Source organism: Anguilla anguilla, chromosome 15 (genome assembly GCF_013347855.1).
Source record: "Anguilla anguilla isolate fAngAng1 chromosome 15, fAngAng1.pri, whole genome shotgun sequence".
Taxonomy (NCBI): Eukaryota; Metazoa; Chordata; class Actinopteri; order Anguilliformes; family Anguillidae; genus Anguilla; species Anguilla anguilla.
Genome location: NC_049215.1, coordinates 11966989 through 11984180, shown reverse-complemented (window position 1 = coordinate 11984180; position 17192 = coordinate 11966989). Strand labels below are relative to the sequence as shown.

The 17192-nt window shown below is 46.3% G+C and overlaps 1 protein-coding gene across 4 annotated transcripts in view; it reads right to left on the bottom strand.

Moving 5' to 3' along the window:
• LOC118214452 (FERM, ARHGEF and pleckstrin domain-containing protein 1-like) overlaps positions 1-17192 on the bottom strand; it is a 76130-nt gene that overhangs the window by 20701 nt on the left and 38237 nt on the right. For all 4 annotated transcript variants that reach the window (XM_035394418.1, XM_035394416.1, XM_035394415.1 and 1 more), the window contains 9 exons: positions 10260-10364; positions 10027-10069; positions 8421-8499; positions 6693-6790; positions 5636-5750; positions 3637-3784; positions 2835-2930; positions 802-968; positions 266-334 (listed from right to left, as the gene is read on the bottom strand). In XM_035394418.1, the coding sequence (XP_035250309.1) occupies positions 266-334; positions 802-968; positions 2835-2930; positions 3637-3784; positions 5636-5750; positions 6693-6790; positions 8421-8499; positions 10027-10069; positions 10260-10364 (920 nt within the window). The remainder of the gene's footprint in view (positions 1-265; positions 335-801; positions 969-2834; positions 2931-3636; positions 3785-5635; positions 5751-6692; positions 6791-8420; positions 8500-10026; positions 10070-10259; positions 10365-17192) is intronic.

Below are 17192 nucleotides of genomic sequence, written 5' to 3'. Positions count from 1 at the left end.
ACACAGACACAGACACACATTCACTGGTGTGCAAGCACACATACAGACACGCACACACGCACATGCGCGCACACACACACACTCATTCACAGAGGGGGTATGCACACACAAACATGCACACATCTACAAACATTGACCTGGGTAATCATGCTCTCTGGACAGAATACTGATATGCCCAACTGTGAGATGGATGGACAGAGCCTAATTCATAAATAACCCCTGTGAATAATCAAGGTCAGAGAACAAGCCTAAAAACAATACTTACCTTTCAAAGGGGATCTTTTTAAATTCCGAGTCCCTGACGTAATCAAACACCTGTTTCTGTGTCCGTCCACTGGAGGGAGAGGAGGAGAGAAGAGGTTGAGAGGTATGGGTCAGGTGATTGACAGGAGGAAAAACACACAGCAAAGCCATATGTACCGGTTCACGTGAACTCAAGTTTGGGCAATACTATTGTATCCCTAAGAAAGGTATTTAACCAAAAATGATTTCATATTATAAGAAATGGAAAACATGTAAAATTACATTAAAGCCACTCAAGTCATCCTGAAAAAACCATCCAATGTTCATACAGCACCACTGGATTACATTGAATGCAGAAGCTCTTCTATACATTCCTATAGCTGCTCCTACCACTCAGAACACACCTGTACCTGCCTAAACTGAGCACCCACACCTGTCCCAACTGAACACAGAACCCACACCTGTCCTAACTGAACACAGAACTAACACCTGTCCTAACTGAACACAGAACCCACACCTGGCCCAACCTGAACTGAACCTCCACACCTCCTACACTACCTGAATCTGAAGGAGGAGCCACGGGTGAAGAGGACGGGTTTGGGTTTGGGTTTTGGTTCCTCAAAGAGGCGGAAGAAGGCATGGTATTCCACGCAGATCTTCCAGAACACCTTGCAGCAGTCCCGACTGCCCATCAGGAACTCCAACGTGTCCTGATACGCGCTTTGCTGTACGCACACAGCCAGACAGACAAATAGACAGACAGACAGACAGACAGACACACCCACCAACACACAGACAAACAGAGTTTATTAAGATCATGTGACCCAGAGTGACATGAACCTGAACTGCTCTGCATTTCAGTCCTCCCACAACTAGATGGAGATGCAGCCTTTTAATTCACACCACCTGTCAAACAATTACCTTCCCCTATCCATCTTTCCCAATTAAACGCTAATGACAGAGCTGCTTACATCTGGCACAGACATATGTTGAATTCAGCACAACTGTTTACTGAGAACCACAGCTCTGCTAATGTCTTCTAATTTACTGATTTTCGCCGATTCTGTAAAAGATTTGCTAATTGGCACAGAATCCGTGGAAAAGGGTAAATCCGTGTGATGTTGTACAGGGACATGTTCCTTTTTCATCGTTTGAATTATTAAAAAGAGGGTCGTCATATCCAGATACCTGCATTTATAATTAAAGTGGCAGCAAAAAATAAATAAAAAAGCAGAGGGTATGAGTACAAAGCAACCAAAAACTGGTTTGGACTGAATGACGAGAAAATGGTAATGTCACAGCTGAAAGACAGTGCTCTAATTTTTAAAAATTAAATTTGAGCACTGTCAGTTTGTTTATTGCTTCCTGTGACCAACTGATGATGTGGAGTGAATGCTTGTCCATAACACGTTTGCCAGGTCCCAGGGCTAGTTCTATTGGTGGAAAAATAAACCTTTTCTGTAATTGCTTCCTTTAGATTCTCTATGAAGTGCAATTTCCTGCTTGGACAGTATTTGAAGATATTTTTTGCAGTAGCAACCAGCTTGTTACCCTCAGGGAAAACCGATTGCCCATATACTGAACAACTAGTGCAGGGTAGGTTAAGCACACTGAATGTAGCAGGTCACCTTATAGCATGTCTTCAGTTTGCACGCTTGCAACACGTATGTTACATTGTCCATAACGCATACAGCCACATTATTAAAATACACTTTGAAATCTTGTGAACATTTTTTGATCACATTTGCAGCCGTAGAATAATCACTAGAGGAATTACACACTGTAGATACGCTGTCGCATGTTCTGGAGAGTTCTCTCGGTGTGATTCATGCAAGTCTGTCCCCGGAAGATAAGTTTGTCGAAGCTGCAGGGCTGATGGAGTCGCCCCGCCATTTATTACACGCCCGGTTGAAGATGAGGGATGTCTCCTCTCACAGAATGCACCCGCGAGATGGAGGACGGCACCCGGCCGCAGACCACGGCTGTCTGCCTCCTCGCCGACGGACGACTCGGCAGAGTCAATCACAGACTTTCATTCTGCGCCTCTTTCTGAATTCCAAACGCCGGTCCGTTGTACCTTTGTGCCTGTGAATAATCTCGACACACTGCGAGCTGGGCAAAAATGCGTGAAATCCGTCTGTGTGCGGAGGGTACTGCCACGCTCTTTCGCTCAGAGAAACACTCTTTTGTCCTCCCCGTTCTTAGCATTCCTTCCACCGCTCCTCCCTGCAGTGGGCCAAATGAGGGCACTTTTGGAATGTCTCAATTAGCCGCTAACTGGATAACTGCGCACTCGATTATCAGCCGTGTTTAATGGGATTGATAATTGAGTGCAAACAGCGACGCCTGGAGGATAATGATCAATATTGTGTTTTACATCGCTTAGGGTCACATGGTCAGGAAAAAAGGTGGCTCTATGAAACAAGAAGGTCAAATTCATCACGGTCACCTTTCAAAAGGCAAAGTCAACTGATTTAAGCACGAAGGAGCAGTTCCAAGCTTCCTGGGATCTGAGGCAAATACTTGTTTTTTATTTTCCGATTTAACCTGCGGCACGAAGCACGCTCCGTTTCCATGTCGACGACACTTACATTTAGGTCAGGCCTGAGTTTGATGAGAAAGCGTTTCCTCTTGAAGCTCAGCTTGCGAATTTTGGACCAGTTGAAGGCATTGATCCTTGTGTGCCCCTACAACAGAGATGCAATATTAGAACTGGAGCTTAAAATGCTCCAAATCTGATCTGGAGAAATTAATTTTCTCTCCATCACCTCTTCATCCACCCATCATTTCAGGAATATTATAAAGATAATAACTTTTGTTATTTCTGTCTGGGGTGATTTGTGAACAGGATAATGTGTTGTGTGTCCTTTTTTTACCCCCCAAGGACAATTATTAAATTTTTTGTCTTCAAATCTCAGGCGTCAGTGTTGACCTACTGGTTTCCATAACAGAAAATCGGTTTTATGTGACATTCCAGGATATTAAATCAACCCCCAGAGAGTTGAACATGCTTCCCCCCCACGCAAAAATGCTCATTATTAATCACATCCCCCATGGCAACACGTAAAATGCATGTTATCTTTCCCATGGCGTAGGCAAAACAAAAATTCTGAAATTTGAACCACCTTCTACAACCCCCAAAAAGCAGTTAAAAACCCTGTAAAGATGGGGGCCGCCACACACTGTTTAATGAGTCATAGTAACCGATGGAATGACTCTGCTCTAAACTGGTTTAAATCAGTGAGTCACTGATAGCATGTGAACTCCAACCTTTCAGAGCTTCAATAGCCTCACACCTCCCAAAAACCCTTCTTCCACACAGTATAGTGCTCTAGGGATATGCCTGGTAGAAGCAGTGCACTGTGACCTTTGACCCCCCATTCTGACGGTCACCTGAAAGACCAGGACGCCGGTGTGTGCCACCGCCAGGCTCAGCTTGGTGCCCTCCCTGTCCTTGGCTGGGTGGAGTCGCATGCCGTACATCTCCAGCCGACGGGCGATCTCCAGCAGCTGGTAATCCGATTCCGCCGGCGTCTGCCCTCTGAGAAACAACATCACACACAGCGTCATCAGGTCACATGACCACACATGGCATCATCAGGTCACATGACCACACACCAAAGTCCCACCAAAGAGACAGACAAGATATCAGAGCATGCATACTTTGCAATGGCAATCTCTTTCCAATACCACCAAAGACCCCATCACAGGAACCCTTTAATTCCTTAGCAATTCCAGTGGAAACAGGAACTCCTCAGCCTTGCAGAAACAGTCATTAATCCTCTTGAATTTACAGTCGGAAGATAAGATTATCTGGCATCTGTTCAGCACAGCTACAGTTAATCTCGTAAATTGTCATCATATTTAAATAGATCAATTAGTTCCTACAGTTCTTCAGGGACCCTGCCTGAATAGCAAGTATAAAACAGCCATTTAAAGTTACCAAACTTAACAGCTCTCATTAAGAGCCCAAGATATCAAAAACGCTTCCCTTTGGGTGGGATGTACCAAAACGAAGACCTGTTTCCTGTGCGCGCCACTTAATTAGACACTCCACTGTTAGTGTTGTTGTTGTCTCTGGCTGGTGAGAGCTGCTAGCAGAGAGCCCAAATAAAGTGTGGATCAGCACCTCACACGGGATTCAGTGTTTACATCTCTGTGGAGGCGGCAAGGGGGGGGGCGTAGTCAGGACACTTCCATTTTGGAAACACCTCAAAAAATAGGGTCACCTCAGTGAAGACACCCTCAGGGAATTCTGGGAATAGAAATGGAAGTGCCCCCCGCCCCCCCCCACCCTGAGTGCGCTGTGAAACAGTGTTTAGAGGAGAGGCTCACTGCTGCACTCTGACAGCGTTTCAAACAGGCCGTCTCTCCTGTAAGGACAGGAGCGGCTTCTCAATGCATATTTTATATGCAGAGTGATGGGGACCAAGCTCAGAGTCAACACGCTGCTGATTAATTCATATGCACTGATATCAAAGGTAGACTAAAGCGCCCTGCCCACCCGTTGCAGCATTTTCACTTTTAGTACAAAATGAAACATGAAATAAAGATGTGATTTATCATGTAGACTGAACCCGTCATTCACTGGTTCTACACTCCTCCATTTTTTGACCAAATACGTAGAGCAGGTCCAGTAGGTTCACTCCAATCCTAACAAAGCACACCTCATTCAACAGCTAGAGATCTCACTGAGCTGTTAATTAGGGGTGCCAAATTAGTGAAGCAGTGAAAACCTACAGGGCCATAAATCTCCAGGAACAGAGCTGGGCAGGCCTGAAAGCATATGGAATTTTATTTTCATGACAGATCTCTCACAGACAGTCTGCTTTTAAAAAAGAAACCGCGCTAAAATAAGTTTCATGCCGGCTAGAGACTGTGCGTCAGACTGACTGTGAGAATGTGGGCAGTCATAATAAAACAAACGAGTCTTACTCGAGAGAGTCTGGCAGCAGACAAACCCCGCGGGCAGATGGCATAAAGCTAGTGTCTGGCCGCAGACAGCCCTGCTGTCGAGAGACCCGTTTCCCGCGCTGGTTTCTCAGGCTGTCGGTGCTCGGAGCACACCCCTGCCCGACGGCACAGGTGAGACGGCTCGGCGCCGGCGGAGGTGACAGCTCTCATTGCAGAGATCACTAGCCCCGCCCCCTGCCCTCTGGAACAGCCCATTTGTGCAGCTGAGGGAGGGGTGGCAGTGGTTTGCTGCACCTACACTGACCTGCCTGTCCTAAAGTATCCTGTTTGCTGCAGTGAATTACTTATTCGGCTGTGAGCTCACATAGTGGGTCGCTGTGGAAACAGGGCCACTTCCCTATGGATGCTGTCTTTTAAAAGCCTTTTTGGTCTGACACTGTCACACACACACACACACACACACACATACAGAACTCACGTGTGTTTGCGATGGCAGTCCATAATCCTGTCTAACAGAGCCTCCTGGTCAGGCATATACCTGTTAGTGAGGAGGTGCTCCCTACTCTGAGTCTCATCAAAATCCCCAATCTCAGCTGCACAGAGAGAGAGAAAGACACAAAAGACAGAGAGAGATGCAAATTTAGATAACTCTGTTATCTAAGGTTGTCTTGTTTTTTTTGTTTTAGAGCTGAGAAGAGGCAATTACAGAAGCTCACACAGCATTTATGCATATAGTATAGGTTCAAACAATAATAGACCAATAACAGATTTAGCAGTTTTGTGGGGTAGCAGTGATATATTGCAACAGTAAGTTCATCATTGAAAACCTGAGGGCTACAGGTTTGAATCCCTACTGGCGTACTGGATGAGGGTGTCTAAAAATGTATTAATTATAATTATAATATTATAATAACTTAATTATAATAACTATAATAACTCAGAGTTTCAATATTTAATGTTGCCTCGTTGGGCTCCTCTTTCAGTTTGCTTTATTCATCTTAAGAGCAGCATTCCAGAACTCCCATTGCTATGGAAGTCTTGGAGGACGTATCCATGGCAACCCGGTTATCCTCGTTTAAACGTGGTTCAGCTTGTAGCCTGCCCATTCAGAGTTTTCAGCGGGGCGACTCTCAACCAATCGACACCCTCAGCGCTGTGGCCAGCAGCCCCACACAGTGACACACAATTGGCCCTATTGTCACCAGGGAGGGGAGGGTTTCAGTCTGCTGGGGTGACAGTGTCTCATCACACACCAGTGACCCCTGCTGGTCGGCTGGGCTCCAGAAATTCTGCATGTCCAGCTACATGTATTCCTCCCACTCCTGTCGGTGCGAACCCAACGTGTAAACTGCAGTGTGCTCGTCTGTGTGACCCAGATCACTTAAGGATTAAAACTAATTTAAACAAATACACATAAATTCCTCTGCTCCATAAAACTAAAACACACACCAGTTCACCCTGACATGTGAGAAATGCTTAAGATAAACATGAATGCATGGGGACATGGAGAGAGAGACAGACACAGAGATACTCACACTGCACTATGTGGGAGACCAGCAGGGCGGCACTGCTGTCGTTGCAGGTCAGGACCCCGCAGGCCAGATCTTGCTTTACCTGCAGAGCGAAGAGGTACCTGGACAGAGGCAAGAAAAACAAGAAAAACTTCAGCTTGGGTGATCACAAAATACACGGGTGATGTCTGCTGACTGACACCTACTCATCCACCAGGGAATAGAGGTCACCTGTCAGTCAAAGTCAGGCATGTGAATTTGCCACTCCCCTCTTAGGGCTGTGATGACCGAGGCCATTCTACACACCCAAATTTCCCTACTAGCTATAGACTCACCCCTTTCATGAATATTCATAGACAAAAACAATCTTTAACAGTTTAAGTTACTGGTTGAGTAAATATAGTCACATACATGTAAATAGTTAAGTCACATACATGTGTGTTCTCCCAGTTCCCAGTACACACCCATCCACCCACCCATGCACGCATGCACACACACACACACACACACATACACACACACACACACACCATCAGTGTATTGCCAGGATTAATTCCCTGCAGAGCAGCATCTGTAAATCAGCCACTGCATGGCTGAGCAGAGGGTAAATGCAGCAGAAGAGATTGAGTCACACAATGACACAGCTGGGCACCCATTCCCAACAGCATTTCCACATGGACCTGGCACAATGACTTATTATAATCTGCACAGGGTACCACAGTCTCCAGCCTGCTGCTCGGAGCTGGTCTGACCACATGCATAATTCTCATTATTACTGTACAGTGTTGCACGACCTGACCTTATCTTGGAAACCCAGCAATACTGACATAAAGCACAAATAATCTGAAAAAGTATTCATAACCTAGGACTGAAATCATGGTGCAGTGATTGATCATCTCCTTGAGTACAGTTCAGGAAAAATGTTCTTTAGCTGACAGACAGTTACTGCCTGGATGCTGGTGTGTACAATACATGGTTTTAATGAGAGATGTCTGTGCCACTGGGCTGTGGGATGTGAAATGCAAACCAAGCAAAGGAAACCGAAGCAGGAGGAAGTCAGTCGAACAGGAAGTCCAGAACACAAGACCGCCATCAGCACCACTGATATGTAGGCCCTAAACCCATTTTCCTACAATGTGTTGGACAGAAGGAAAACATCTTTACAGGAAGCCTTTGACGAGCGAACAAAGACAGACGGTGTGCGTGCTCTGCCAGGCAGGACTGATACACGGCTGGATCAGGCCTGCGCTCCATCAGAGCGTTTTGGCAGTTCCAGGAATCTGCCGTTCCCCGAGCCCGGGCTTGGCTGAGGTCAGCGGTGAATTTGGATACCCCGCCCCGCCCCGTTACCCGACACCCAGCTCAGCGGGTCGATCCCCGCGCTGCCCGAGGTGCCATCTATTTTTTGAGAAACCGTTTTTCCAGCCAAAGGAACGCTTTTGGGAACGAAGCCCACTGGGTCAGAGGCTTATGGGAAATGGAGGCCAGGTGAGTCGATGAGGTCACTCCCTTCAGCTCATCACCGGAGCTCCAGAGAGGAGGCAGGTACGACGTCCAAAAAAGCAGTGGAGGGAAACTCCCGCCCACATATCGCTCCCAGACCGTAAATTCGCCGCTGAAGTGCACGACGGGCAGAGACCTGGCGGGGCGGGACCGAGCCGTAGCCGAGCAACCGAAACGAATACCTCATAAAGCCGAAAGGTTCTCAGCGAAGCGGAGGAGCAGAGAGGGGCGATGGGAGAGCGGTCTCACCTGGTCAGCTCCTCCAGGAGCTGGGTGTGGTCCGGAGGGAAGAACTTCACCACAAAGCGCAGGACCGTGTGCTTGGGGCCTGCAGGCGATACGGCTGATAAGCACACACTGCAAAACTGCTTTCTGCAGCCTCCTGCATTCACTACACCATATGAATTTAACCCGGTACTGCAGAGTACAACACAACACAATACAATACAGTATTACTCTATTCATCCCTCAGCCAGAAATTTCATTTGGGGCCAGGAAAGGGATTACAATTACATTTGCAAAAACAATCGCAGATTCACATTTCAAAATATTATTCTAATTCAGTTAGAGAAGAGTCACAGTAACTGTGTATCAGTAGAGTTAACTTCAATGGCATTTCATTTCACTGTTCTACTGAGGTTAACCAGATATTCATTATACAGCCAAATATCAAACAATCCGTCTTTATTTTTGTTTAACCCCTTTTGCATGCAAGTTAAGAAACACTTCACAGCAATATGTTCCAGAGAAAATAAAAACCCAGAAAAATACTCCAATTGAGCAAAAAATACAGGAAAATTATTCATTATTCCTGGCCCCTTTAAAAGGTAACCAATTAACTCTATGGTCAGTTATGCAGGACTCTACAGTTCGCAGGAGCGTAGTCTGAGTTAGAACATGAATCACTGCTCGAAGGACAGCGACCTCAGCTGAAGGCCCCACCAGTGAGCCGTGAACCTGACACACACACACAGACCCTCTCTTATCGGCTACAGATGCATTTCCTAACGACAAGAAAAACAACATTTCAATTTCATGCTCCACCTGGATTACACAATTAATCACGCACATTAAAATACACTGGTGCGGGAAAGACTCTTTCTCTTTGAAGACGCAAAATAATGCTTGCTTATTTCAGCAATTATGTCGAAGTGAATTTGTTTACACTGAGTACTTTAAAATTTGAACAACAGGAAAACACCCAGTTAAAAGAAAACAATTAAATCACTGATAGAGTACAGAGTGACTTCTTTATGTTCAGTTTAATTGCCATTGCCTATATTTAAGCTCGTGTGAAGATTTGATGAAGGGCCTTTATTTTATATTTTACTTCCTGTACAGTATTAAATCAATTAACTACCTCCACTGCCACAAACTCTGGAAGAGAAAAGCCCATTAAAGCAAATTAAGGGAATTCAGACAAATGGGAAGCAGAACAGTGACTCAAAGCTGTCCATTATAATTGTCATTTTGCTCCTTAAACAACCAAATATTATGTCAGATGTTACTAAACCAAATTTTATTTTTTGTTTTATTTTTTTTGTGAAGGGGGGGTGGGGTGGGAGGAGCAGATCTTATTCTGATGTAATAGACTACTCATTACACAACCATCCCCTCTCTCCATGACCAGAACCGCAATGACTCATGGTAACAGCAAAACTGGCTCTCCATATTTGACAGCCTAAGAACTGCCCCTGTATCTGATTAGCTACAAAATCCCTTGCATTCCCTACAGATTCTGACTCACCAAGTCATCACTGTGAGACGGAATGGACTTCTCAGTTCACCCACCTGGTCAAACAGGCGAAATAAAGGGCAAAATAAGCATGGCGGCGCTTTGCCTGAACACACTTACGTCTGATCTGTTTGATGGTGGGCTTCAAAAGATCCAGCCAGACCTGCAAAAACGATAAAAAAACAACAAATAGGTCAGATTTTATTGAGTCAGGAGAGCACCTCTGTTACAGAATAGTGTGAATAGTACTGTAATAGTACTGAGTTGAAAAGGCAAGATTTGCAGAACTGTTATCTTCATTCAATTGTGTTCTGTCCTTGTGTGACAGGCTGAATGAAATGCGGTTCACTCACGGTCATCTTGCGGTGGTTCTGGTACTCCAGGCCGAAGTAGTCTCCCTCGATGAGGTTGAGATGGGCGCAGACCAGGTCCAGCAGCACCCTTCCGGAGGCCCGTTGCTGTGAAAGAGACAAACCCGAAACGGTCAACATTCCAGGTGCTCAGGCCAAACGCTGAGTGCCCCAGGAACTCAAACGCAAACAGTCAGTAACCAAGGTATTCAGACCAAATCAACATTACTGCAGATACTCAAGTATCAAACCAAACTGGTCAGTAACACAGCAACACAATACTTTGACTCCTAGCAACCATACCAGTACCTTATGATTGCCAAAATCAAATTCAGACCCTCCTACCTGGGCTTTTCTTTCCTCTACCCAGGCCTCATCTGGTTTGAATGAGCCCGCTTACTGTATTGACCTCTGACCTCTAAAGCTTCAGGCAAGGCCTACTCGTAAAGGCCCTTTCGGAAGAGGAGGGTGCGTGTCGGGTTCCAGCAGGGTTCCGCAGGCCGGGAACAGGCCCAGTTGAGAGGTCTGAGAGCGGGGCCCGAGCGTGACGGGGCCTCTGCACCGACCCCGGCCCAGCAGGAGGGCCGGTTAATGACCCTCAGAGAGCTGAGCGCTCGCCTGGCTGTCTGGACCCCCAGCTGAGTGCTGCCTGAGTGCAGAACCACCCCAGGCCCGGCTCAGTTAAAGCACTGTATCACAGGTCATAATTGGTTACATCAGGGATAAGGCCCCGCCCACCTGCCCCGCCCTGTGCCAACATCACAGCCAAGGGAAGGTGGCAGAGACAGGGCTGCAGGTATGAGTGACAGGTGAGAGCACAGAGGCGATGACTCACAGATCCTGTGTGTGAGGAGGAGTCGTTGGGTTTGTGAGCGGAACTATGTACCGTGTTCCCACGGTAACACTGGCCCTTTGGTCTTTGATGAGGTTACATCTGACCCCCACAGCTCTTTGAAGTGGGAATACAGGGAACTCATTTCCTCCCTTCAGAGATAAAAGACAATGCCACACCCATCCCCCAGAGATAGGGCTCTCCTGAGGAGCACAGAGTGGTCTTCTCTGATAGGAGAAACATTTGCCAGTCAGACACGGAAGAGGTGGTCAGTACCAGCTCTTCTTCTTTGTGTGTGTATGTGTGTGTGTGTGTGTGTGAGTGTGTGAGTGAGACTGTGCAAGTGTGTGAGTGCGCGAAGAGAAAGAGAGATAAATGATCCACTTTACAGTATTCACTTTCTAGCATGTTCTGTCCGCATCATAAATACTTGTCATTAATCATTAGCCAGGGTCACGCACAGAGCTGAATTTCTGCACACTTTTACAGCTGGGATTCTACAGGATGAACACAGGTGCAGTGCCTGTGTAACACGACACCCAGGGGTACCTTAGCAGGGCTGCATGGGGAAAACACGGTAAACAAACCACAACACATCACCCTGGCTGTCCCAACAGGTAAAGCACACCTGGGCAGCCGGGCTACTTCACAGGCTCATTCTGCGGAATTCAAGGAATTCGGAAAATCAGTAACAGAACAGCTTCGAACTTACGGCCTAACACCACATCTGAACAAGGATCTTACCTGGCTGTCATATCATGCAATTCCCCTACACTGCCACTAGGGGATGTGACCCCCACAATATGACTGAACAAGATGAGCTACCGAGCAGGTGCCCAAGAATTCATCACACTTCCGTACTTCCATTGCGGTAGATGTATTAAAGGTCAAATAGCAACATTTAATTAAGGACAGAGAAGAGAAAATAATAATTGCAACTTTGAAAAATGTTACTTTGTTTTTACAAAAGCAGTTCTTTGGGTGTAAATGATGACTAAGAGCAAAAAGATGAAAAACAGAGAGCTTTTTTTCTTTAATTAACATGCGTTTGAACACTCCACTCAGTGAACCCGTGATTGAGGATTCAGACACAGAATGTGGTCCCACTGCATCTGTTCAAACAGGCCCAGCTCCGTGCACTTTGAGGCTCTCCACAGGAGCCCCTCTGAAGGTGCTCTGCCAAGGGCACTCTCTGCTCTGTGAGTCTCTCTCTGTCTGTAACCCTCTACTTTCCCCAGGCCTGAGCAGTGGGGAAACACACACGCAGGGCACTGTCCACACCTTCTGACAGGAAAAAAAGAATGGAGGCCGCTAATGAATGCTCCCACATCCGAATGAGTCATCGTCACACGCGCATTTAAACAGATGCACAAACATACATGTGCACTCAAACACACACATTTGCTCGCTTGCTCGCTCGCACGCACGCACGGAAACACACACGACAGACGGGACAGGAGTGAACACAGGCTGCGCCACACACCCCGGCACAACACGCCTGCCCCACGCTCTGCACACGCCTGCTTCACGCCTCAGAACACGCCTGCGTCACGCCTGACCGCACGTCTGTTAGCACCCTCCAGGGGACCCTCACACCAGCCATACAGGAACATTACATTACATTACAGGCATTTAGCAGACGCTCTTATCCAGAGCGACTTACACAACTTTTTACATAGCATTTTACATTGTATCCATTTATACAGCTGGATATATACTGAACCAATGCAGGTTAAGTACCTTGCTCAAGGGTACAACGGCAGTGTCCTCACCCGGGAATCGAACCTGCGACATTTCGGTTACAAGCCCAGCTCCTTACCCACTGTGCTACACTCCGTCCTCCATGCGCGAGCTCCGCTGCGGCCATCACGGGACGACCCGCTAAACCTTGATGTGACCCGCAGGGGTGCAGACAGCGCCCTGAATAATATGAACATTCCACTTGTCATAGTGCAGGCAGTGTGGAGGCGTGGTCAGAGCAGTGGATCAATGCTGATCTGGCCATTACAGTCATTTCAACATCACGTCCCAAACTGCAACCAAGCAGCATGCACAGAACCCTGGAAACCTGCAGGAACAAGTGCAGAACCCTGGGGACCTGCAGGAAGCATGCACAGAACCCTAGGGACCTGCTGGAAGCATGCACAGAACCCTGGAAACATGCAGGAACAAGTGCAGAACCATGGGAACCTGCAGGAACAAGTGCAGGACCCTGGGGACCGGCAGGAAGCATGCACAGAAACCTAGGGACCTGAAGGAAGCATGTGCAGAACCCTGGGTACCATGGAATGCAGTGCAGCATGAACACCCTCCAGAGCTTGTTCTACAGCATGCAAAATAGGCGTGAAGCTGCAATTACAGCTTACGAGGGATTTGCAGCAAACTGAAATAACAATCTGTTGCACATATGCTACATGCTATTATTATCCTGTTTTCTGAAAGTATGAACTAATCTTTCATCTCTTTTGATGACATGTGCAATGCTGGCAGGGAAAAACAAGGGTTTCTGGGAAGTAACGCAATAAAGAGAAGGAAAAAAAGAGAAAAACAGGCGACGGCTCACAACATGAATGGCCTTTTCTTTTCCAGCTGAAACTGCTGGCTGGTAACAGCAGCGGACTCAGTGTCCTTCAGTGCTTAAATCAGCAACAGTCATTAAAAACACATGTCCCAGACAAACTCCACTTCCTCTCACTGTCCGCCAAGGCAGTGCATATTACAAAAATCAAAAGGTCTGAATGAAAAACTGAGGATGATATAACAAAAAAATGTAACAAAAATAAAATGATAATAATAATAATCCGTAATAATAATAATTTTAAGTTGCCTGGCCATTTTGTTCCAGCAGAGTGTGTGTGGACACAAAAAGCTTTTTGGCTGGACCGCATCAGCGGGGCCAGCCCTACAAAGGCAAATGTCTGTGAGAGACTGACTGACTGACTGACTGATGAAGTTACACCATTGGTTGGCCGAGTTATGAAGGTACACCATTGGTCAGCCGGATCATGTGTGTTAGGTCCAGCCATATACTAGGTTGTAACCTGGTCTTGTTAAAAGTAGCCTCTGTCAGGAATTCTCTACATTGATAAGGCTTCTCTCTGGAGCCTCTAAACAGAGAGGAAGCAAACTCATTGTCTCCTATGACTTCTTTTTCCAGACAGGCGTATTTATAGAATTGGCCATCTGAATATTTTCATGTGTCAGACATTGTTTGGAGTTCTGTAACCTATGACGTAAAGCCAATAAAAAGCAACACTTCCTGTGTTGGGGGCTGGGGGAGTAGTGGGGAGTACAGTAAGCATTCTCAGAAGCTTCCTCTTTATACAGGGAAGCTCACGCCAGGATCCTGACGCAATTCTGAAGCTGGAGGGCTTTATTACAGATAGACAACTTGTCCTTCCCACAATCCTCTCTGTCCCGGACCTCAATTTTGTCTGCTCAGTGCCACTGATCAAGTTTGCCATCTCAGGGGTATGAAAGAGTGCTTTCATAACAGAATACCGCTGTGCTGGAATGGTAGAGAACAGCCCTACGTCCAATCTTTAGTGCCCATGACACCCCACGACTCAAACCTCAGACCTCGAGCGCTGTACGCTGTCTAATGGAGGTTACACAAAACATTTAGGAATATTATACAACCACCATGACTAAGCCACAGGTATGCAGGGGACCCCAGGACCAGCGCCTGAAAAAACAATGGGTGCCTTCCTCAACCAATCAGAGGTTCAAACACAAGGCTCTGTGACCCACTGAGTGACAGCCGCATTCACAGTGACGCCACCGTCACAGAACCACTCTGGGCCCTCTGTGTGTTAGCGGAACATACGCCAAATGCCATTCTACTGTAAATCTCACGCAAAACAAAACTGGAATGCTGTCATTTGGACTGAAGCACTCATGAAAAAAACATTGTAAGAAAATCTAGTCCCAGATTCAACCCTTCCGAGCAGTAAATTAACAACCCACTGAGCCGGAGAAAATGGAAACAAGTCCTTACGCGCTGTACATGGCGTCTAAACAATCTACAACGATCTATGTGTGCAACTCGTCCAGCAAAAGAACTGAAAATGAGTCAGAATGAAAATAATCCACAATTACTTTCCAGAGAACAGGGTTGGTCCAGCCTGCCCACTGGCTGTCAGCCAACCAGAGGAAATGCACAGAAACAACCTGAGAATCTACTCCTCCCTCACCATCTACTCAGGACAGCAGGAGCACTGCCCATCTTCTGACAAAGACTGAAGACTCACTCTTCAAATTGTCTCATGGACGCCCTGACCCCTCTTGATATCCTTTCTTTTTCTGTTTATTTGGATTTTATTTCGGATAATGTCACGCTATAGCTGTTCAAAGATGATCTGTCTGGTGGTACTTTCTTTTCTTACAGTACAATACAGGTTTTAATGGGTCAGTATGACACCAGTTGATTAAAAATTGGCCTCTGTGCCTTCTTGGTGATACAGCATTTTTCAAATCCTGAGAGTAACACTGATATTCCTCCACTCCTGCACATTGCTCTGGATACGAGTGCCTGCTAAGTGACTGTACTGTACTGAAAGACAATGAAAACAAACCCTCCCACAGGCACAGACATGACATAGGCTGAGATGTGGCTGCCACAGCTGTCAAGAGTCATTATGTCAGTCACACACACACACACACTCACACTCAAGCAGACACACACACAGTGCACTGTACACACAGTACACACTGTACACACACATGCATGCAAACACACACACATCCACACACACATGATCTTGGCTTCACTATATTTAAACAGGCTATGTTTGGAAGGCAGGAAGTACATTGATTTGACAGGGAGCGTAATTAAGCATCCTGTTCTCACAGCCGTCCAGAGGAACAGTAAAGACTCCACCGCTCACCTAACCACTGTGTTTCTCTCTATTAACATAGCAATGATTTGCATTTCTTTTCATTTAGCAGACATGCTCATCCAAAGAGTCTTACACAGCTGACATTCTTTATAGATACAGTCCATTTATACAGCTGGATACTGAAGCAATCCAGGTTAAGCAACTCTTACTCAAGGGGTCAAGGGTCAGTAAGCGCAGTTCTCAAACCATTATGCTACACTGCACCTCAAACAGAAATGTTAAGCAGGTCATTTGTGTATGACTGAAATCATTGGGCAACACATCTCCACAGAGTTTCATTAAACTCAGCATTCTACTGTATAAACTTCAAGTTAATTTAAGGGTTTCTATGGTATGAACCAGGCCCCTAGGAGTACAGAGCAGCCAGCAGCCAGAACAAAGGGTCTGGACCCTGGAGTCTGGAGTCCAGATCCTGGCTCCTTTCACAGCAGTGGGGCTGATCCAGCTAACTTTTTTTAGTTGTTTTTTCCCCCCCAAAAGTGCCCAAACACCTTCCTCTCCTATTCAGCAGCCTTTCTCCATCCGTGCACTCCAAATTCCCACCACCATGCGGGTGCCTCGCCTGTTTTCCCCAGTGACTCCAAGGGGTACTGTGATTCCAAACATCCAGCACCATGTCCTTTCCTCCATTGCACTGACCAGCATATATCTGAGCCAGTCATAATGCACGATGACAGAATCTTCTCTCAAGCAGTCATACCTGCTTTTTCCTCTGAAGGAATAAAAACATTGGAACATCTCAACCCACAATGTAAAACAGAAGAGCTCTGGTGTTGTTACTGTCAAAATTTCAGTCCAACAAATGGATAACTCTGAGCTCGTACAGTAACTCAGAGCAGATGTTCAGATGGAGGTGGAAATGCTTTTCGAGACACACTTGGCCTACTTTCAAAGTATCCTATACACACGCAGACACACATTTGCAGTTCCTCTCAGGAGTGAATACTGGGAACCTGTGGCTTTTGGCAGCAAGTTTAATTTGTAAGCTAGGGAGCTCGCCAATGTTGTTGCACATTAACAGTGCTCATTTCAGAGTAAATGAAATGCAGCTACCTTGTGAGTTTAAAAAGTAGCATGGCTGAAGTAAGACAAACGTTATTTTAAAATTTGAATAAGGATATTCAAGCAAATTCCACAACTTCTCCAGGATGGAAAGATCCAATACATGCATGGAAACCCTGCTACTGTGCACCACTATATGCTAAA